Source organism: Cyrtonyx montezumae, unplaced genomic scaffold, assembly GCF_038088225.1.
Source record: "Cyrtonyx montezumae isolate F1298 unplaced genomic scaffold, pur_monq_1.0 scaffold_18, whole genome shotgun sequence".
NCBI classification, from domain to species: Eukaryota; Metazoa; Chordata; class Aves; order Galliformes; family Odontophoridae; genus Cyrtonyx; species Cyrtonyx montezumae.
This window is the reverse complement of record NW_027071914.1, coordinates 7,335,051-7,358,229: the sequence shown is the minus strand read 5'-3', so window position 1 is coordinate 7,358,229 and position 23,179 is coordinate 7,335,051. Positions and strand designations below refer to the sequence as shown.

General features: G+C 38.4%; 1 protein-coding gene across 1 annotated transcript in view; it reads right to left on the bottom strand.

Annotated features, from left to right (window-relative positions):
- Positions 1-23,179, bottom strand: part of ATP10B (ATPase phospholipid transporting 10B (putative)) — a 52,758-nt gene that overhangs the window by 10,041 nt on the left and 19,538 nt on the right. The window contains exons 6-15 of the mRNA XM_065734505.1: positions 20,807-20,938; positions 18,076-18,203; positions 16,880-17,132; positions 15,767-15,999; positions 9,407-9,586; positions 8,252-8,837; positions 7,630-7,736; positions 6,776-6,902; positions 5,043-5,227; positions 1,132-1,444 (exon numbers count right to left, since the gene is read on the bottom strand). Of these exons, the coding sequence (XP_065590577.1) occupies positions 1,132-1,444; positions 5,043-5,227; positions 6,776-6,902; positions 7,630-7,736; positions 8,252-8,837; positions 9,407-9,586; positions 15,767-15,999; positions 16,880-17,132; positions 18,076-18,203; positions 20,807-20,938 (2,244 nt within the window). The remainder of the gene's footprint in view (positions 1-1,131; positions 1,445-5,042; positions 5,228-6,775; positions 6,903-7,629; positions 7,737-8,251; positions 8,838-9,406; positions 9,587-15,766; positions 16,000-16,879; positions 17,133-18,075; positions 18,204-20,806; positions 20,939-23,179) is intronic.

Here is a 23,179-nt window from a genome sequence, read left to right as displayed (position 1 = left end):
GTCTGTGCTAGAGCTAATAAAACAAAACAAAACACTCACAGCTGTGCTGTTAAATGTAGGCTATTCTGTTGTACCGTGCATCTTCATAAGGGTAACTGATGGCATCAAGCAATCACAACCTCTAGGTTCTGATCCTGGTTGGAATATCCTCCTCAGCCTGGTGCTGGGACCAGCTGGCTGGTGGCATGGACACCCTGACACCATCTACATCTACATTGATTTGTATGTTTCTGCTTGGTGAACTCCATATGCTCAGCAGCATGCTTTGTAGCACCCTATTTCACAGAACTCTGAATTATATGACAAATTTTATTGCAATTGACAATGTTACAAGTCAATTTCGGGAGTTATTCTGCTCCTTTCAACTTTCAGCAGCAGTATGTTGAATACAAAACCAAATTTCCATGGAAAGAAACGGCAATGATTGCCTGCAATATGGAGACTGTGAATTAGGTTACCTGGTAAAGCAAATGAAATGGAGTGGAGGGCTGAAACTTTGCATTTTGAAATTTGAAGCAAAGCAAGAAATCTAATATACCAGGCTCTTCCTTTTTTGATATGCCTTGTTTGGTTCACATAGAAGTACTTTTTAGTTTTAAGTCATAAAAATCAATTCTGCAAGGATTTTAGCGGGATCTCTTACCAACAGTGAGCAGGAAACTCAACGCATTTCATATTATTTGGAGGTAAAAAGCAAAGGAGTCAGTGTTTAATGCTGCTCTGGGAATAATGCTATTTTCACCAGCTGGGAAAATCTGACAGGAAAAGGTCTTTGTGAAAACACAAAACAGTAACTGTTACTGACTGCTTTGCTTCCCTAGGTGAGCAGATTCCACAGGGAATGTGTACATATGTTTGCACTGCTGTGCTTGAAAGGGTCTACTGGGAGTTATGGAATGTGGAATGCCTTCTTCTTGCTCAAATGGGGGTCATATTTGCTCACGGAAAGCTAAAGGAGGACTTCCATGTGATTATTGGTCAGGAAAGACTATTCAGTGCTTGTATTCCACTGTGTCTGCCCAAGGGGAGTTAGAAGTAGCTTACACAACGTACACATTCCATACGTTTTCATAACTCACAGGGAAAGAACCCGCTTCCCTCTTTCTGCTGTAAGATTCCAAAGAGCAGTACCTATGGACAGGGTCAACACTTTGAGTTGCCTTCGCACCAGCTTGACCACCATGCTCTTCTGCAGCGGAGTGGAACGGCAGCACAGCACTGAGCGGCAGAGCCGAGCCAGCTCCAGGAACCGCTCCTCCAGACCCCCCTGCAGGATGATGTCCAGCGTTCTTCCATCAATCACCAGCCCAAACTCAGGGCCAGGTGCCTCAGAAGCTGGTAAAGATGTTGAGATAAAGTCAAAAAGTTTCCTCCGTGGTTTTTCAACCTCATAATTTTTCCTCACTTCTTCCAAGGTTAAATTCAAGAGTGATTCACAAGTTTCCTGTGAGAAAACAGAAGTGTTGCTAGAAATAGTTATCTCCTTCTCCCTTCACAGCACAGCACCTTACAAAGTGTATGTCTGTATAATCGTGCCAGTGGGTTGGAGCCTATCAGATGAACACTGGGGAAAACCGACTGAGAAAAGCACTAATTCATCAGATTGGAGATTATTCCAGTGACGACATCAAATCCTTCAGTGAAAACACCACACATCTTATCAGGTAGTTAACTGCAAGAATAAATTATTTCAAAACGGAAAATAAGCTCCTTTCAGGGGGATGTATTTGCAATGCTGAGAATTCAGAAAGAAAAAAAATCCTTTTTTTGTTAAAGGAGATTTTCTTAAAACAAGCTCTGATGTGACTGATTTGAGATAGTTCAGCTCTTGCTTCCCTCAGAAATAAATGATGGCAGAGAAACAAGAGGTTCAGCTGTTCAAAATTACTCAGTAACTTTGACAGTTTGGCCTTTTCTAGGTCACAAATCAGGTCTGAGTCAAAGGGACAGAACTAAAGCTTTGTATTACCCAGCTCTGTGCCTCAAACACAAGCTAAGCCTTTCCCTATTAGTAAATTTGCCTCATTTTGGACCAGAGCCTCTTTTCACATGCACACAGCCTGAGTGGATGTAGCATCCCATGCCGATTAATGGGGGTACTTTCACCGCTCCTACATGGATCTCCCAGTTTGGCACACCACTATCAAAGAGATCACAATGATCAAAAAGTTATTTTGTTGCCTGTTAGTGCTTTAAGTCCTCCTTATCTGGCACAGTATTGAATACCTGAGGAGCTAATCACTCTTTTGCTACCTTTTTGTCAGCTTTATTGAGTGATGATTCAGTTCTGAAACGTTATTTTCACTTTATGTTGCATAAGGTAGATGTGTAGGATGTTTGCAAGATTTAAATTACACTTCAGTGGGAGGTTCTGGAATCAAATGTTCCTCTGACACCTAATAAAGAGCTGCATCTAGCCTGCATGCTGAAAATCTCCAAAAAATATTGAAGTGACATCATCTTTCTGTGAGTGAACCAAAAATTGTATGGGAAATTCCAGGGCTGCTGTGGTTTTCGTTTTTAAATGAATCCCTCCAAACTGCCTGCTTGTGTTGTGTTATGTCTTACTGGAAGATGGCTAATTTCCAGCATTTCAATAAGCTGCTGGGCTTAGGGTTGGAAAGACAGTCCTTTCCCACTGTCAGTGTGGTTCCTTAACTGGTGCCCTTAGAATTGCCTCACATCTTCCTCAGCACTAGAAGAGGTTGGGTAAAATTATCTGGCATAGAAGAAAAGAATGGTATTTCTCCATGCAGTGATCAAAATTCATTCACACAGCAAAATGAGGAATAGGCAAAGATGCTAAAAATATTTCAACCTCTTGAATTCAGAATCCTGCAGGGGAAGAAACTGCCAAATGCTCAGTAGTTAGGCATGAAGAAAGATGAACTTCTGGTAGAAAATTAACCACAGGTATGAAGAAGTGCTGTGTTATTTTTCACCTGAAACCACTTCAGCTATAATCTTCTATTAACCCCCCATCAAATTTCTATCCTTCAATGGGTATTGAATTTAAGGGTTAACTTTATCAAAACTAATGGGCTTTTGTGAAAGAAGAAAGCCTTTGTACGTATTTTTTGTTTTCCCCCATTGCAGCTGTCAAGAAACTACTCAGAACTTGTGCTCCTGTCTTCATTTTGAACCACATAAATGCATACAAGCACATATGTGCACTGAGCGTGTACCTGCACCCAGCCTGTTGGTCCCACCAGGTGCTGTAGGTGAGCACACATAACTGTTTCCTGGAGCTGGGATGGTACTGCTCACAGCATCCCTCCTCTGACAGAAGCCATCTTCTAATTTCCATCCTAAATATAATCATTCTGCCTTCCGTTAAAGCAGATATGCGTATCAAATGAAATTACACATTGAAGCAAGGAATGCATTCCGTGCCAAATTCCGCATCATCTTTGTGTGTTTCCCTATATCCGTGACATGAAAAGAGAGAGATATTTGCATAGTATTTTATTCCTGTTTGGAAAACTGCAAGCTGTAGACAAAAGAAGCTAAAAAGTAGGCCATCTAACTGCTCTGTACAATTGCCTATCACAAGAAAAACAGTCAGTATTTCAGCATTATTTAATTACCCTCACAATAGCTTTATGGAGAAAATCCAGCTTGGATTAGGAACCCACCTCCTGTGGGGAGAAAAATGGAGGAAAGCAAAATAATTGATTTGCGTAGCACAGAAAGATGTCCTGCCTTCCCCCTTTGACCTCCTTCTACCTACAGAAAGGCTTTTCTCATGACAACTCCCATTGCTGCTGAGTGTGGCTTACAAGTGTATGCTGCACAAACTGAACGGAGCAGCACCATGGTACACCACACAGCATGTGGGGCTGTATGGAAAGAGAGCATTAACAACAAAATAAGGACGAGGACAGCACAGATGGCCTTTTGGACATCAGAAATGGTAAAGACTGGCTTCCCCTTAGCAAATGGTTCTGGCTGAGCCACAAGCCTGAAGTTGCTCATCCCTAAGTCTGTCTCTCAAAGCCATCTGCCTTGTCAGGATGCCTGGAGCAATGAGACGTGAAGCTGTGCACCATGGTGGACATTCCACTTGCTGAAAGCAGTGGTTTCCCTGGTTCAGTATTCATGTTGCCTCAAAATCTGCAAAATCAAGGGTTGCTTTTCTAAAGCTTCTAATTTTCACTGTCCATAACGGCATTTGCCTTTGTTGAAAGTTTCTCTATTCTCTGTCCAGGTGGTTTTAGGAATAGCCATAGATTGCACTACTGATTGCTCTATTTTCATAATTCACAGGAGCTGTCAGTAATGTCCTTCAAGTGATAATTTTCATTTTGGAGCATATTTGTTTTTCCCACCACCTGACCTTCTTGTTGCCCATGGAAATTCAGGGAATATCTGCGCGCATCTACAATTAAGTGTGCCATGATGGAGTGCCAATAAAGTCACTGCAACTTTAATCACTCCACAAGAACTATATTTAGGTATGTGAGAAGGTGAAATGTTGCTTACTCAAAAAGATACTTTTGTTCACCAATACATTTGTGATTCAGCCTAATCCTATTCAGGAACATGCAACTGGAAAGTTCTGAATTTCATTAAATCTACAATTGCATATATTTTTTCCAGACTGACTCGTGCAAGTAATTTCCAAATGTCCAAATTCCTACAAAAATCACCTGGATTTATAATACCATTTTAGCTGAAATTTCCATTGCAAGGTGAAAAGGCAAATATCAATGTTATTAATGGGTCAGGCACTGCGTTTGTTAGGATTGAATATACAAGGAATCACAACTGCATATTACACTCATTATAAAGCTCACTAGAGAGGTCATTTTTAGAAAATATAGTTTTATTTGGGAAACTCATTTCAAGTGAATTAAATTATACATAACGGTCTTGTGTTTCAGTTCATCCTATTACATGTGGTCTAAAGAGTATGTGGCCTAATGCAGTTTCATGGACTTAGCTGTGCTTTCTTGTGGTGATTGCAGCCTGAAGCAAAACAGTGTCAAGCTGCAAGCTGTGAAGAAATGGAGAGCCACTACTCTCTGTCTCTCTGTACTCACCTTATTTTCCGTGTTAATGGTGAAGACAGTGTCCCTTTGGTCCAGGAGCTTACAGGAATATGCAATGTTAACCGCTGTTTCCTGTTTATCTCCTGTCAGCACCCAGATCTGTATCCCAGCTTCTCGAAGTGCTGCAATAGTGTCTGGTACTCCATCTTGCAGCCGATCTTCAATCCCTGTTGCTCCTGGGTAAACAGAAGAAGAAGATGTGAACTAATTTTCTTTCATTTGGAAAGCATCTTTCTTTCTTTCTTCTTCTTTTTCTTCTTCTTCTTCTTTTTTTTTTTTTAACAAAAATTATCCAGTCATTATCCTGAGCTTATAAAGAGTTGAATCAATGTATTGTCCAGCAAATAAACACACAGACACAAAATCTTCATTTGGATTAAGACCTAAATCTGTCATCAATCAGATTCTGGCTCTTCATTTTACTTGATGCTAGAACAATGCATTTCATTTCTTCTAAATAATCCAAAATGACAGTGCACTGGCAGAGGAATTACACCATATGCATTTTTAAAGTACTGCATCAAACCCCATAAAAGCAACCAGAAAAGATGAACTTTGGCTATTTAAATGAATGCTATCCTGTTGCCAAGTTAGAGGTTCCACTCATCAAAGGGAAAAGCAAAGGTACAGGATGTTTTCTTTTTTAAAATGTGCAAACTTAGAAACAGATGTCACACTCATCCAGGACCTAAATCACCACCTGAATGTTAAAATACTCTACTTCTTATCAATTCCACTAGAGGTCAGTTTGAAGATGCTATAAATATGGTGCTTTATAGATATTGATTCAAGCTAAAATAACAGTTCGTGTGAAATGAAGTATGAATGCACACAGAGCCTTCAGAGTAGGCAAAGGTAACAGATTTTGACAAGACCTATATTACCTCTTATGTCATTCTGCTTATGGCATTTAGTGTTATTACTCTAATTTTTTTTAAACCACTGCAGTGATTATGAAAAGCCATAATGCCACTATAGCTCTCAGTGACAGAAATTCAGTATAACAAATTATGGGAAAAGACCGTAATCACAGAAAAGTAAGAATGGGGTGAATCTAAAAACCAAAGTCTTAAGAACTAAAATATTTAGGAAAAAAGAAAAAAGAAAAAAAAAGAAAAAAGAAAGTACTGAAATGCTCTGCAATTTAACTGAATAGTGGCATGAGATACTATGGTGATGGATGATGCACAAGTACCAGAAAGATAACTTTTAGCATGAAATATCACTATTTTACAAAATACAGAAAGCAAACATGACAGTGCAGTGATGGCAGGAATTTGCTAGCAAAAATGCCTTTGTGCAGTTACCATTTTTTGTAACACAGTTCTATAACAAAATTCCCTTGGAATTCATGCTCAAAAATAAAAAGATGAACTTAATATATAATGTTTTATAGGTTTATCTGGGGACAAAAATAGTATGAAATAATGGGAAGTTCATTATCTAACATGTCAGCAGAGCTGCAGTTACAGCCAATGAACATGTTCTTTGCTCACGGCACATGAAAATTTCAGTACACCTTTTCAAAGTTACTGCTACTCAGAATGCATAAGAACTTGTTCAAACACCATCACTGGGTTGTGTACTCTTGCCCTGAGATTTTCAAACCTCACAGGAAGCCTTTTTGATATAAACTAGTATAAGCTGTTGTCTGTCTGATTGCCAAGAATATCACAGGAGAGCAAGAGATACATGATGCAATGACAATTCATATTTTTAGCTACCCAGCAAGGTGAGTTTGGTCTCCAGATGCTGTGCTGTCTCCATTAACAGCTCATCTCTGTTGTCAATTGCAGCTTCTGCCTCTTGACGAAAATTAGCCCATTTTTGAAAGTCATCCTCACTCAAGACCTGCATAACACAATTTAAGCAGAACTCATTTTAAATTTAAATAAGAAAAGGATGCCAACATTCTGGATTGCAAGACTTAACTCCTATCTGGATTGATAAGTACTCTGTTGCCTTCAAAAAAACACAAACTTTTCCAACAGAAGATTGCAGGAACGGTTAGCAATGAATAAAATAGACTTGCCTTCCTGTTTGTGGGAGCTAAGATTTAAAAACATGGCCTATAGAAACTCTTATTTCCACAGCCCTTAGCTGGGAGACTGATCTGGAACACGGTTTCTGAAGATTGCTCTACATTTCTCAAGTGTTTGGATATGACCCATTTATTGCACAGACACCTTCTGTATCAGGCTAAAATGCACTGACCCAGGCTGAGAACAAGATTTTGGAAAGCTGAATGCCAAAGAAAACAGAAGGCTGGCTCTCTTATGGACTTTCTGTTTCTTTCCTGGAATCTCTATTATAAAGAAGGTCACCTAGAATTACTTCAGGATAAACAGAAATGGATGCTTTGAGGCTGATAAAGAATCTACTGTCTGCCTAAACTGGCCAAACACTGGAGAAAAAGAGTAGAAAAATACTACAGAGCAATCAAAGAGAAGGAAAGAAAATGGCCTGTATCTGTCTTGTTTTTCAGACCACAGAACATTAAAACTACTGCATTTTTGTAATAAAACTATTGATATGAACAGATCAAAACTGTTAACAACATTAGAGAATGCCTTCCTACCTTCTTAGCTATGCACAGAGTTCGTAGGCCATCACGGGCATAGTAGTCCAGATGTTTCTGTGTTCTGTCTTTTATTCTTTTCATTCTCCTCTCTGCATTAGTGTCAGCTGTGAAATACAAGGAAAAAATTCCATACGTTAAGCACAGATCATTTTAGACCTAATGACCTACGGGTGGATGTTAGTGAAAACTGGATTTCATTGTAACAGCAGTTCACGTCAAAGAGGTTGTGGGTTGCATAAACCAAAAGCTCAGTAAGGTTCCTTGTTTCCTTTAAGATTACATTACTTGCTTTTTGTTTGTTTGTTTTTTAATGTTATAGCACTCCTGCTGACAAGCTAAAATGCCATGGTCAGCTCCTTATGACAGCATTATTGCAGAGTACACAATCCACATAGGTTAGCATTGTCAGTGAATTTTAATTAGCCCATTCCATATTCTCAGCACTCCTCAGGTTAAATAAGTACCTCAGTTCTGATCTGCAAGGGTAACACTATGGAGAGCTTGTTCTTTTTTTATACTCCTAATGCCTAGATATAATATTTCATGCAAAAGAGGGTACTGCAGACTTCTTATGCCTCTGTGTAGGAGAGGCAACAGAAATAGCTCTTTGGCTAATTACCTTTGCCAGGGTCTTCCAACAAGTCCATTATAACAGAGTCAGCTCCTTTAGTGTAAACGATGATCTCCTTGGTCACAGGGTGTCTCACCACTACGGACATCCTTTTCCTTACTGAGTCAAATCCCAAAGTGTAGAGAATATCAAAGGTCAGGAGTGTGCCCTGTGGCAACCGTACCGTCACCTGTTCAGGCGTCCGGGACACTAAAGTAAAACTGTATGCTTGGGCAGCATAGACAAGTGCTGCCTCATCTGGGCTCTCAGCCTCATAGCAAAAGTCTGTTGGCAAGGTACCATGAGTAACAGTCTGAAAAACCTCATCCAAGGAAGCACTGCCAATATCTGTGTTGCCCTTGTCCTGGAGCCCAGCACCCCTACTGCTGTCACAGCAGCCATCGTCGTTGTCACAGCAATTCAGTGTTGCAAGATGCTCCACGGTGTTCTTTGCACTGAAGCTAGCTCCTAGGTCTGAACTAGACTGAGAAGATGAAAAAGATTGGCTAAGGCTTACTAGTTTCAGCCGCTGAAATATCTGATGAATCTTCTCCAGGGTGATTCCTGAAGATTTTACTGGTGGTGGGACTGTAACCTAGAAATAGGAGAAAACCTTGGGTATACCATGGATAAAAATAAACAAATACGATCTATAAGATAATTTCCAAAACCTCAACATATTTCTTTGCGTCTAAATGACAATAATGAAAAAGAGCTACAATGTTGGTGTTCTTTTTTTTTTTTCTGTTTAACTGCATTAGGGGAATTCAGTAGAGGAGTCATTTGGGAAGTGACATCCAAATTTGGTGGTGATTTGTGTCTCTTCTTCTGAAGTAGAGATGGAATCAAGGCTCTTGTAATTCTGTTAATGGCCTCAGAGATAAGAGAAAACCCAGTACATTCAGCAAATTTATTACCGTAAATGTAATATTAAATCTAAGAGGGAAAGCACAGATAGTATGGTAGTCGTATCTATCCATCAAACGTAAAGAGCCTTGTTGGGTAGGGGTGTATATAGGAAGTGAGACAGTACACACTACACAAAAGGTAAAAGAACTAGAGAAGTGCACCCAAAAAACAATTGCTCAGTTTTCACTGAACACTGCTCTATGTTGTTAAATGCAAGCATAATCAATTTCCCTTGAATACTTAATCAAAGCTTACCCTTTGTCTTGGCTCGGTAGTTGTGGAGACCACAACTGTGTTGCAGATTGCAAGGGCAAGAAAAAAGTCAGTGAGAGAGGTGGCAGTCTTCATATGTATAAAAGGAGAGAGGTTTTCAGTCTGCAGTGCAGCTTCTCTCACTCTCCTCAGCAGCCTGCTATCTGGAGTCACATCCTTCTCCTGGAAGAGAAATTACTTAAGGATAATTGATTGCATTTACAGCTGTCACTAAGGAAGAGTTCTCAACTCGGTAGTTTTTTGCTGTCTCTTACTGAGTTCACACCTAGAATTATGTAAGGTAAATGCCTTCTTACTTAACATATAAGAAAACAGGATGGCTTTCTAAAGGCTCCATAACTAATTAAATTACTAGAAGGAAATATTCCTTAAAGCAGAAGAGTTTTATAATTTTATTTCTTCTAAGATCTATGTCTAGAATTGTCTATAATATGACCCCCAATTTTGAAACTGCTGACTAATGAATTAAAGGGCAACCCTAATTGGAAATGCATTTGGGATCTCCTATCTCAGTGGGAGAGTGGGAATTTTATTTCAACAGAGAGTATGGCCTGCTTATGGCTTGCTTACAACACAGCTTTGTTTCTTGAATCGTTTTGCTTTGTACCCAAAAGACATGTTGTCTCAAATTCTTCTTCCTAAGTTTTACAACAAATAAATGAATGCACGCATGTTTCATTTGTTCCTGAAATGGCAGTGTAATTTTACCACCACACTGTCAGTATTCAAAACTAATTTCACAAGCCAAACTACTTAACAATGTCACTTATCTACAATTTAATCTGATGTTGGGCTGTAGGAATATTACTTTTAATGGAAATTTCATGTTACCAGAGTGAGGTTTGGATTTATTTCAGGGCCATATTTAACTGGAGCTTCCCAAGTTGTCTCTACATCTTCCTGTGAGCCAACGCTTTTGGATGCATTCTTTAAGGAACTGACAAAGTGATTTAGCTGCTTTCCAGTTCATCTCAGCTATTACCATCTCCTTCTTCAATCTGGCACAGTTTTCTTGAGTTCCCTAAGTATGCGGCAGCAATCAGTCAACCACCTTTATGGCCGTGTAGTGCTGAGCTGAATGGTACATTGTTAACTCCCGCTTGCAAACATGAATACTGGTGCTTAAATTGTCCTAATAATTGAAAAAAAATCTATTGCTCATTTTGTTGAAGCACAGAACATAGCTGAAATCCAAATACAGAGCAAGATAATGCACTTTCTTCGCTACAGGAAATTCTGGTTCAGTGCTTTCATGCTTTTTCTTTTGTATTTGGGGAAATGCTTAAGTACAGATACAGTCCCTCTAGAAAATTGATATGTATTGGGGAAGAGTTTGCTTCTCGGTTTCTGCTCAGGTCTCTTAGAAGGTATCAGAAGCTGCAAAGTTAAAATGATCATTCTTTAGAAATCCTTTAACAGTATCATACTACAGCAGACAACAGGTATTTGTCTGCTGCCCACAGTGTGCTTGCTATCTACAGCAGACCCACGTGGCCTAAGTGGATAATTCCCACGAAGAACATGTATGTGCAGCTACAACTCTCAAAACAGTTACTTTGGGGATTACATTAAATTATAAATATTGATGATTAGAAATACTGTCTGCCCAGCTATTCTTATAATTTGCACATGCACTGGCACAGTTAGAACAAACCTCACAAACCACAAATCCTTACATGTGGATCTCAGCCTCCTAATCCCATCCAATTTTTTTTTTTTTTTGCATCTATATCTTCAACATCTGCCACTAACTCATGCCAAAAATGACAGTGTGGAAGTATATATTCTATTTCAACTGAAACATTCACAAAATTTTTTGCTGGAAAAAATGAAAAATTGTGAAGCTAGTTGTGACCTTAGAAACAGATTTAAAAAAAACAAAATAATACAGAACCCAATCTGTACCAGAAAACCTCTTTAAAAAAAAAAAATATATATATATATATATATTCAGTGAAAGCAAGACTGACTTGAATTACCCTGTTTCCCTAGCTTCAGCCTTATGGATTCTTTTATTCAGATAAAACAATGAAGACAAACAAATTTGTTCATCAGTTATCCTGAACAAATGTAAAACCAAATGAACAAAACAGAAAATGAAACAGCAGCATCAAAGATGCTGATCAATTAAATTTGTCACACTTTCCATGATAGTAATCATGTTAGTAATGTGCTGAAGTTTAAAATGGCTAGTGCCATTCAATTGTTAAGATTTCCCCATTAGTTTGATATCATTTCTTCTATTTGATGGCAGTAGAACCAGATGGCAATAGGACAATCGAATTCTCCAAGAAATTATTCTAATAGCAGGGCAATCTTTATTGGAATCATTAAATCTAGAAAGAAATACGCTGTCAAGATCATAATTCATAAGAACATCTAAAGGTAGACAGAGAAAATGCTAATGTTCCATTCTGTTTCTAATTTTATTATAATTTTGTATTTTTCTTATTCTTTTAATGTTACCTGAAGTCTTTCTGTCAACCATAGCTCTGTGGTTTATAGTACACTATTTTTTCCCTCTGAGAAGTTGCAGCAGCCACAACAAATCACATTAATAAAGTAAACCAGCACTGTTTCTTTCTTTTTTTTTTTTTTTTTTTGAGAAGCAAGTAATGGGGCTGATGACATCTTCAAACCTCTAAAGTGAAGAGGTGTCCTCTGCTTTGGCTGAAGGCTCTCTCTTTAGAGGGCCTGACAGGCAGGATAAATACCAGTTTCCATTTTCACAAGAGGTATGAAAGAACAGGTGAGTGTTCTTTTCCCAGCTGCATTAGACAGTTTATATGTTGACTTGCTCTTCTCCCTCCAGAGTTCCCATAAATGTTTATGAAATGAATAAATCAGTCACTGCATTTGTTTCTCTCCTTCAGAGATGTCTGAAGTCTACACCATTCTTCTTTCCATACCACATAAAACTCATGACATTACACATTTTTTATGGTACAGTATAATGCTACAGACACGACAACAATTCTCAACCAGAGATTTTTGGAATAGCTTGAATTTGGATACAAACAGATCTGTCCAGCTAAAAGGTTGACCTCCATGTTTTTTATTTATTTGCTTCTAGAGATAGCAAACTTGTTAGCGACTGCTAACAAGTTAGGAATTTGCTTTTCCATTGTCCAAGACCTTCCCACTGAAAAGACTTTTCCACTGAACTTTATGGGGTGGTATCTGGACATGGGATTCATCTTATATTATGAACTTCATAAACAATACACAGTGAGGCTTCATAAACTGTCATGGATTACAAGCACTAGAAGCAGAAATAATGGAAAGGGAAAGAAGAAGGTAAGCCATAGGATTTAGATTCCAAATACTAACTGTTATATTTACTCCAGGAAAGACAAGCAATGCTGTTTAGTTATTCTTCCAGGATCTGCAGTCTCCAGTTTAATTAACTTTATCAAATGCCATGAAATACCCATCATCCTCATCTTGAGCTCAGAGATGCACTGAGATGAACAAGTTAATTGATAAGAGATTCTCAGATTTCAGCAAAACTTCAAAACTTGTCAAGCAGAGAACACTCTCACAAAAACAGGCAGGCTGAAATACATTGTGTAGCTGTAGAGTTTCCTAATTGCAGAGCTGCTCAGAATACCGAGACAGAGTCTCAGACATGCTGATGTGCATGCACAATCAACTGCCACTGTACAAATACACTTAAAATACTATGTGCAACCTGGTTATCACGGATTCACATAAGGCTGATTAACAATAAGCAAATTTGGTGACTGCATAGATGATCTTCCTTAAAAGTTGTTTGCATATAAATTTTTAACATTAGTACATGATCATTCTTTGACTGCCATAGCTATTTTCCAATTAAACTCTTTTCATTTTGCAGGATGTTATTACATTAACAGTCATCTTTTTTTGAAAATGTTTTTCTTGGCAACAGTTCTGATATGCAGGTGCTCACAGCAAATGCTGTGCTAAACCCTTACCCAAAAACCACTGCGTCCTCTCAGCAGTGCAAAGTTCTTCAATTTTCCTGTTACCTGAGGCTACCAATTTCCATGAGTACCCTTCATATGATTGGCACGTCAACCCCAGGAAATTTGGCATTTGTTAAGAAAAAAGCCAACAAAATGAATTGTACAATCCCAGATACTGGCCTTTGGACTTTGCATTGCTCATTATAAAGAGCAAAGTTTTGCTTTTACTAGCATTTGTTGATCTGAAGAAGCTGAGCCTCAAATTTCACAGTGAGAATGTCATTTTACAATTGTTGACTACCACTGAATTATTCACTGCTTGTATTTAAACTGAAACATTTATCTATGAAGACTCCACAAGCTTTAAATTCAATGAGTTAAATAGCAACATTTCACTCACACAATCAAAGATGGATTGATGGATTTTTAGTGAGAAATTTTGATTGAGATGCATTAAAACCCACAGTATTATCTGTAAAACCAGAGTATCCAAGATACTCCAGCTGTTCTTAGCAACATGCAGATGCATCGGAGGACAGGAAATAGAGACATAGAATATGTTATGATCCCCATTTTACTATGAGAGAATTGGCTTTGTAAAAAAAGATATTACTGTGCATTGTCTGAAGGATATCAACATATGGCACAGTCTCTGGGCAATACCTAAGTGTCTTCATTTTTACTGCATCTTCATATCTGTCACAAAGGTTAACTGATGTCTCCAGATAGACTGACAGCAGCAAAGGCCAGTTATTCCCAGGACAGTAGTTTAACCTCTCTCTTTAAGGCAGATATTTGATACTAGTTCCTTAGATACTGCTTTTACAATGGGAAAAAAACAAACAAACCAACCAAAAAAACAAAACAAAAAAAAACACCAAAACACAAAAAAAACAACCCATCACCAACAACAAAACCAACCCCCAAACGGCAACAAAGAGACCAAAAAACCCCACAGCCACAAAGAAAAACAAAACAAGTAAGCAAACACACAATCAACCAAACTCATCAACCAACCATGGCAGTTTATATCTGGAAGAAACTGAAGTGGCCTGGCAGAAGACATTCTCTTGGAAGAAATATAGCCGGTGAGGAACTCCTTTATCACCCTGACATACGAAGGAAATAGATAACAGAGAGGTTCTCAATATTCCTGGAGTACTGGGTTGGACAATATGAGGACAAAAACTGACAGACCCACCATATTCCAAGAACAGGAGGAATACTGACTAATATCTACTTCGACATGACAGAGGAATTGAATGAGACAAGTGGGATCTTAAAATGAATTTAAACTTACATCAACCCCCCAGAAATTCAACAAGTCAAAAATGTTGCCAAGAACAGTGGCAGAAAATGAAGTTCTGAGAATTCTATATTTATTGGAGTTTCTGAAAATCAAGATTTTTGAAAGGTTCTCCAGGCGTTTAGTCTTAATTGGAATTCTAATTTTGAAAGTGTTTGACCTTCTCCTGGAGTCTATAAAAGCTTTGTCTGAAATGCTTCTTAAAAAACTTGAAACTTTCAAGAAGAGAAGACAGACCATAATTAAGTTGTGTTAGACTTGGAGAAGTTTCAGATCTAAAATTTAGAGGAGTCTAAGGTTTTCCTGTTGTCTTGAAGAAACGCGACCTTTATCTTTTGACACACTCTCAAACTCCCAGAACTGCTTTGGAGAGCACAGGTTCTGCTTTTAACATGGGTCGCTCAGTGATTTTTTAAACATGGTTTACTGGAGACAATATGCTGTACTGCTGATAGCAGAAGTTTGTGGCTTTTTGAGATTTGTTCAATTTCAAGCTCAATCTCATAACCTTTTTACCACCATTATCTCCCAGGATGACCTGTACCTCCCATTTCTGCACTGTCAGGCTCCAGGCTCTCATCCCTGCTCCTACCCCTAACTCCTCTTATTCAGCCCCAGCCCAGAACTCTAGCTGCAGTTAATCTCATTTTCTTGCCAAAACAATAAAAAATGATTGTTCCCCTCTGTGCCAAGTGTTGAACCTCAGTTGAACCAAGCGCTCCCCTCTGTGTTCCTGTGTTGAACCTCAGCTTCAATAGAATCATAGAATTGTAGAATCACGTATCTTTAGAGTTGGAAGGGATCTTTAAAAGTCACCTTGGATCTCAAATTCCTGCGCCCTCATCCTATCAAACAGTCACCATAAAACCTCACCTCTCTGCCCCTATGCTTATGCTGTAACCTTTGATATCCTCATCTAGCTCCTGTCTTCCTGCATCCTCTCCGTGAGGACCCAAAGCTTTGCGTCTCCCATCCTTTAGCACTACCAGGGCTAGGATTTCTCCTGTCCCCTTGTCAGCTCCCCATCAGAAAATGCAATAGGAAAGAGAAATTCTTAAAGACATGCCAAATCAATCTGCTTGTACTCACGATTGTGCTGCTGAATGCCACTTGAGATTGGTTGCTATCACGACGACCAAGTGACCTGCTTCTTGTATGCCCCTGAAAATGAGCCCTAGCACTCTGGGACCTCCTTAAAGGTCTCATGGTTCTCTGATAATTGGCTGGTCTTTCAATATTCATTGGAGGAAGTATGAAATGCTGAAGTTTTGCAAAGTCCTCATCCTCTATGTCCAACTCCTTGTGTGTTTCCAGGCGCTTGGCTGTAAGCAGAAAATGAAACCTTAACTCTTATATTGTCTTTTGGCATGGCTCAGAAGGAACTCCTTGCTTAGTTAAAAAACCTATGAATTAAATCCATCCAAAGCTAAAACAACTCCAAAGTCCTAACTGGATAAACTTCATCATCCACTTCAGCATCTGGCAACTCCCTCTCTGCAATGTTTAATATTGCAAGAAAACAAAAACGCACTTCAAAGCTATCAGTCATTTTTAAGGATGTTGCCTAATGCAGGGTCTATTTAGCTGTTCTTTGCAGTTGGCTGGAACTGGTTAATGAAATACAGTAATTCACAAACTTGCTAATGCTCTAAGTCACGGAGCACAAACATCTTTCTGGCAGCTGCTTGCCAGCTAAATAAAATCCTTTGCACTATGTAGAGAGAAAAAGAAGCAACCAAGATGGGTTCTGAGTCAAAAGTTCAGATTCAGTGCTGAATGCCAAGAGGCTTCAGACACAGCCTGCAGCTAGAGTTGACTCCAGGCATAGATGAACCTTAGTTCATAACACACTATGGTAATTACTTCTGGATCCACTGAGCTTGATTACAACTAGTCTCAATTTGTAAGACTATGAAAGATTGGCTGGCACTTATTAAGAAATGAAGAAGTAAATGTTCTCTTTACACTCTCAAGTACAATGCAGGAAACAACAACAATTACAACAAAAATAAATAAACAAACCCAACCCAATCTAACTTCCAAATCATTTAAAATTTTCAGGAGTCTCTGTAACAGGAGTCTTTCACAAAAAGGATATGAAACCACAAACCTCATGAGAAGGCTCAGTAGGCCGAAATATTAATATTTAAATTATTAAGATTTAGTAGCTCAGGATAAAAAGCAAGTGTAGAAAAATCTCACCGTTTTCCTGATGTGAAAACTCATGTCCATCAACAGTGCAGCGTCGAAATACCATTTTGTTTTCTGTTAGTGTCCCAGTTTTGTCTGAGAAAATGTACTGGATTTGCCCAAGATCTTCAGTAATATTTAGGGCTCGGCACTGTATGGGGAAATCTGCTTCTTCATCATACAGTTCAATGTCATTGTGAATTAAGAAGACTTGGCCCAACTTGACTAACTCAATGGACACATAAAGAGAAATGGGGATCAAAATCTGAAAGAGATGAAAATCTCAGTGACAACCAAACCAAAAGGTGAGTCTTCCAGAGGATGCTCTTTCAAAAATGCATTTTCTGGACCAAGGTACCTGTGGCTCTTACCCTTCTGAAACTTGGAAATGATATATTAGCACAGACACTTAGTGGAAACTGTTTAACAAGCAGCTCCTCTACATGTACATTTCCCATCCAAAAGCTTCCCCACCATGAAATAAACCTGAATTTGTAAGATGCATCAATATTCTGTTTCAGGAATGAAGAATAAGCCCTTAAGGAATCTAAGCTCAAAAAGTTCTCTTTGTATTTCATACATATCAAAAAAAATACTGTCCAGTCAAATCTCAGCAGATAAATCAAGAAATCTGAAAAGTAAATGTGATTTTCCCCCATCCAGTAAATTGTTCTTTCTCAATTAGGCTTAATCAGACTCAGGTAGATGAGCATCTTTTAATTTAGCTTCTTTCCTGAAACAGAATGTTACCTAGTTATTATTCCCCACTGGCAAAAACTACAAACTGTTTCAGTTTCCTTGAGATATCAAGTGTCATTTCAATTTAGAAATGATGGACATAAACAAAAGAAAAAAGAAGAAACACCAAACAACTGATATTTGGATGTAAGCATCCTCTGTAATGCATATTCTATAGACTCTGGAGCAACAGAGATGTAATACCTGTCCTTACCACATACATCCCTGTAAAGTTTAAAAAGCAACAAAGAAAAAAATGTGTTTCAAAAGAAAAAAAAGATAGTACATTCCCCACTTTGATGATTTGAAATACTCTTTGCAACATTTCCACATAGGATTAAGAAAGTACTTCACAAACTATTGGTAGATACATAAATATATATATATATATATACATATATATAATACTGACTGCAGTCAGTTTTTAATACATTCTTCCTTGAAGGTAACAGAGAAGCTTTGTCTTTTACCTGCAACAAGATTATCATAGTCAAGAACATGTAGAAGCCGGCAAGAACAGGAGACAGAAAATTGCCATTCTCATCTGGGACATCATAAGGTGGATGTTCTGGGAAGCTTCCAAACCAAATGCCATGTCCTGTAGGAATGAGATGATATTGAAACACACTGAGCAGGATGGTGACCGATAAAGCTTCTGATATGGACTGCAGTGCTAATTAAGAAGAACATTTCCAAATCAAGTACCCAAGCAGTCCTGCAAATATGCTGAAGAATGCAAAACATATGCAGAACTTTGTAGCACATGCACATAACAGACATGCTGGGCATGGCTATTTTTTGTCCACCTGTCCTTCAGCAGGTTTCTCCCATGGCCATTATGTCTGTGTAGATCTCTTCTCACTCCATGTTTTGTCATAAGAGGATTCCATCTCTGCCACCTAGCTTTAAAAATCCCCAGTGCTGAAGGGTCCTATTCCTCTTTCTAACAGAAAGATGCATCTCTGCCTCTGTAAAGACAATCTGAAATCTTCATAATTACATGCCGACATTAAATTAAAAATTAATTCAGCTATTTTTTTTTACATTTTCTCAATTTTCCATTGGTTAACTCATAGTCCCAAACTGCAAGACTGCAGCAAAGTCTCTGGTTCAGGACTTAAAACATTCCATCACAATTTCTTTACCACCTTTCATACTGTCATTAGTGACATAAACTTTATGCAAGGATGTTACTAATTTGACAGAGTCAGAAACTTGACATGTAGCCAGCACAAATGACTTAGTTTCCACACATTGTCATTCCTCCAGATGCCCTTCTCCTGCCAAAATCCCCTATTAGTCCACTTTGTGCATCCAGTTCTGATAAAACTTCTATTAGCACCAATTAAGCAAGTGGCCATTTTGGAGCATCTGCCTACTAAAATCCTGCCAAAGGAATTAAAATTATTTCGGCAATAGTTTCTGGCTGCTAGAAACTTTGATCACAACTGTGGAAGCACAGCTATGGCGTACAAGCCACTTTCCCCCCCCCTTTTTTTCCACTTTGTGCAAAGAAAATACTGGTGGATTCACCAGTACTGTTTCTTCCTAGAGCTCTACATTCAGACAAGGTTGCAAAGAAGAACTCATGGTAGAGCAATGGGATCTTTTGAACAGATGAAAGTTGATATACTTGTTTCTGCTTTACATGTTCCACTTAAACTACGAATATTTAAAATCATTCTCTTCTTCTTTTTTTTTTTGACCTGAGCATATAAATTGTTTTTTCAAACGTTGATTTTTTTTCATCTGAGACCACTTCAAACCTTAAGTTAAAGGACTTTATTACTCAAGGGCTCCTACACACCAGACAAAGACAAGTCTCTAAATCAACATGACAGCAGCCAGGGAACAATGAGAATGAAGTCTCTCTCTCTCCCTTGCATAGAGCTCAGTTGTCAAACTGAAATCCCATTTCTGTGCCAAGAGAGCCCACTGCAACATGAAGCAGCAAAATTAAAAAAGTGATTAAGTCAGTTCTATTGTTCATCTTTTTGGATGGCCTTTTCTTCTAACAGTGTTACAGTGATGACTGACTGGAGGGTCACATCTTAGGGCTCTAGGGAAGGATCAGGAAAGCTTGACAGGGCCACATGATTTGACTTTGTCTCTACAAAACTAAATTAAAGCAGTAGCACTAAGCAAGTTATCGCTGAGATGAAATTGATTAAAAAGAAAAGGGACTTTGAACACAAAATTCTCGTGGGAACCTCTGTTATCTCATTAAAGCAGTGACCCATTCAAAGCTTTGTGGGCTTAAAATCAGACCCTTTTCTTCAGGGTTAGCAGATTCATTAATACTGACCTGCCGGGGACAGACTGCAATCAGAGCAAGTGAGTGCTTCCGTGCAATGAAAGTGAGGCCTTTGAGATCATCAGTCAAGTAAACTAGAGCTGGATAACCCCAGCCCCACCCAGTTGCTTCATTCAAGGAGTGAGGCACTGCAAGGACCCCAGAAAAATGCAGTGTTCCTACCTAAGCAATTGATCCATCTCAGCCTCTGCCAAAAAAGGCCTTTGAGAAGAAGGAAGCTGTCAAGATTGCAAACCAAATGAATTACCCATGTGCTGCTCATGGGCTGCTGAAGTCACCATGAAAGTATTAAAGGAAAATGCTATAGAAATGAAGGTAAAGCTGCATTGTTATGCTTTTGTTGTCATATATGGAACAAGCATCAGCGAATGCTAATGGGTGTCATTTTTTTTTACTGTGTGGAGAAATTCAATGACACAGTTTTGCTTCTTACACACTCCCATGTCAGATGCCATTGTGTCAGAGTGCCCCACTGCTGTCACCTATCACAGGGTGGCAAAATGTAACAGCATATTTGGTGGGAAGGTTCAACCTCTGCTGCCATTCCATCAACATCTGTCTCTGACATCATGGACCAACATAATAAAATAGGAAGTGTTACTTTCAGAGCAGCACTCCTGATTCTTAGGCATTAACTCAACAGCTTTTACTTGCTTGCTTTACACATATTTTATTATAGGAGAGATGGATCTTATCTGAAATATTTTTAGCCATGGCTAAGTTTCCTTCCACCTGAATTGCTCAGATTTGCCATTTTAATCTGTACAGAAGTCCAAAAGCCTGAGGCCTTTAGTTCTAGATCTGATCTTACCTGTCTCAGTAAAATCAGTCCTAATCACAATGTAGAAAATAGAAATCAAACAAAAGATTTTTTCAGTGCTTCGTACCTATAGATCCTACAAGACACATTGTGAACAGGAGTCCCACACAGAGGAAAATATCCACATTCATTTGTCGCTCTATCTTGCTGCGCTTGTAACGAGGACCATTGTTATTCAGCATGGCCTTGGTTTCATGACCTTAAAAACACAAATGGATATCATTGTGTTTACAAAACATTTTGCTTTTTGTTAAAAAAAAAAAAAAAAAAAAAGCATTTCACAAAGTGAGAATGGAATGCTCATGACTAATATTAATTTATTGTCAGCTTCACTGAGGAACTTTCTCATTTGATTGAATGTCAGAATATATCAGACACTAAATCTAGGTAGGAGTTTACGGAAGAGCTCGATTACATTTCAGCTTTAAGCTGACACATACATTTTACTTCCTCAAAGGCGGCAGGTTCAATAGGAACACAGGGATTGCACCAATATTCAAACTCTTGAGACTCAGAAGCACATATACGCTTCCATGTAACAGCTAAATCTCCTGGAGAATGGAAGGAAAATGAGCAATAATATTGTCTTTTGGAATTTTATAATCGACTTGATTTGGTGCTATACTGGTTCCTGGAAACCACACTTGAAAAATATTGAAAATATTATTCATTAGCTATTTGAAAACCACTAGACACTTTTCATATATTAACTTAAATACAATCCAACACATCAGGTCCAGCAGTGAAAGACACTAATGTTATTTACTTCATCACGTGAATGTAAAGTGCTAACAAAACAGCAGGGCAAGAAATGAAAAAAAAGCCCACTAAATCCTAAGAACATACTGGATTAAAATTGAGCTGGAATATTTGTAGTGAAAAAAGAGTTCTTGTAAGAAGCCAACAGGAAGAATTTGCTTTTTCTATTTTATTAATATTATCTGAACTGTGGTTCCACAAATGGGATATCTGGATTCCATCTGTTGATATATTAAATTGTATACTTTATACTTATTTCCATAATAGAAAACAAAGGCCATGCAGACTTGTATTTGCGTTGTTGTTGTTTATGTGTGTGTTGATGTATGAGAGGTGCTGTTTCACCATCTATCTTTTGGCTTTTTCTAGAGAAGTGATTCGAACCAAAAGCTGGAAGTAAGGATTGATTTAATCACTGCTATTGGATTCACTCCAGCTTTACATCAAAGATTATTAACTGAGGTAGAGAGCAAGAGAGAAAATTACTCTCCAGCCTTATGTTCAGGACATTCACTAAGAGCAGGGACTCTTGGCTTCCCATTCCAATGAATATGTAATTTCTACACAAGCCAGAGCTGTGTCGGTAGGAACGACGCACACCACCAATGCTCCTTCCTTTTCAGCTCATGTATATGTACATATCCACTTATTGCACAAAGTCAGGTAGGTCAGAGCACTGCTTGTGAAGCAGAAGGTGTGGGCTCACTCCTGCATACAGCCTTTCTTTCTGTGAACAAATGCTTTTATCACTGAGTTATACAGAAAATGAGAGCATTACAGCCTGCAGTTCTGTTCCTCCAGCAGCTGTGTAAATCTTGTTTCTCACTTCTCTTTTTATGTCATGCTTAATGGAATATTTTGCATTTTAAAAAACTAACAAATAAACCCAACAACAAACACCTCAGGACAAAGCCCTTTAGTCCCCCTCAAAGATCCCTCAGGGAAATGTCAATGGATTTATGCAGTGAAATTGGAGGAGCTTTAATTCCAAATTTCATCTCTCTCATTTCCCTCCACTTCAGCTTCCCAACAAGAAAAGGAATTTTCTCAACACCTCTAATAAGGATATAACTCTGCAAGATATGGAATATCTGAAATAAGAGAAATAAACTGTATATATATATATATATCTATATTTATATATGGTGGATTCCCCCCCCCCTAGAATCCTCACAGATTTATATGCTGTATAACCCAGCTCCTCACCTATCACACTCCAGTACATTCTCAGTTTCTGGATGCTAATGGCTTCATTTAAAACTCGTTTCCATTCTGGTACATTATTACTGGAAAAACATTTTTAATTCTTGATGCTGTCTCTAGCACAATAGGAAAACCATATTGGCCATCACTCTGTTACGTGGTTTTGGTGCATTAGTGCTATTGCTTTATGTAGGACATTTGGGTAGCCACGAAAGGTGAAACTCTACTTGGGTCAGATGAGAACTGCACAGGCTAAACAATCACTTTAAGTGATGGCTCTGCGCTTCACAAAGCATCCATTAGAAAGTAAGATTGAGCAGTAATAGGGTTATAAAAATGGAGAATGTGCCATGTTACAATGTGACTGATTTTGGATGTTCAGAAAAGGTCACAGACCATGATTAAAAGCCAGAATATAATCAATGTCAAAGAAACCTAGAAATGAAGCTGGTTACTGGCTCAAGTGAGTCTAATTTTA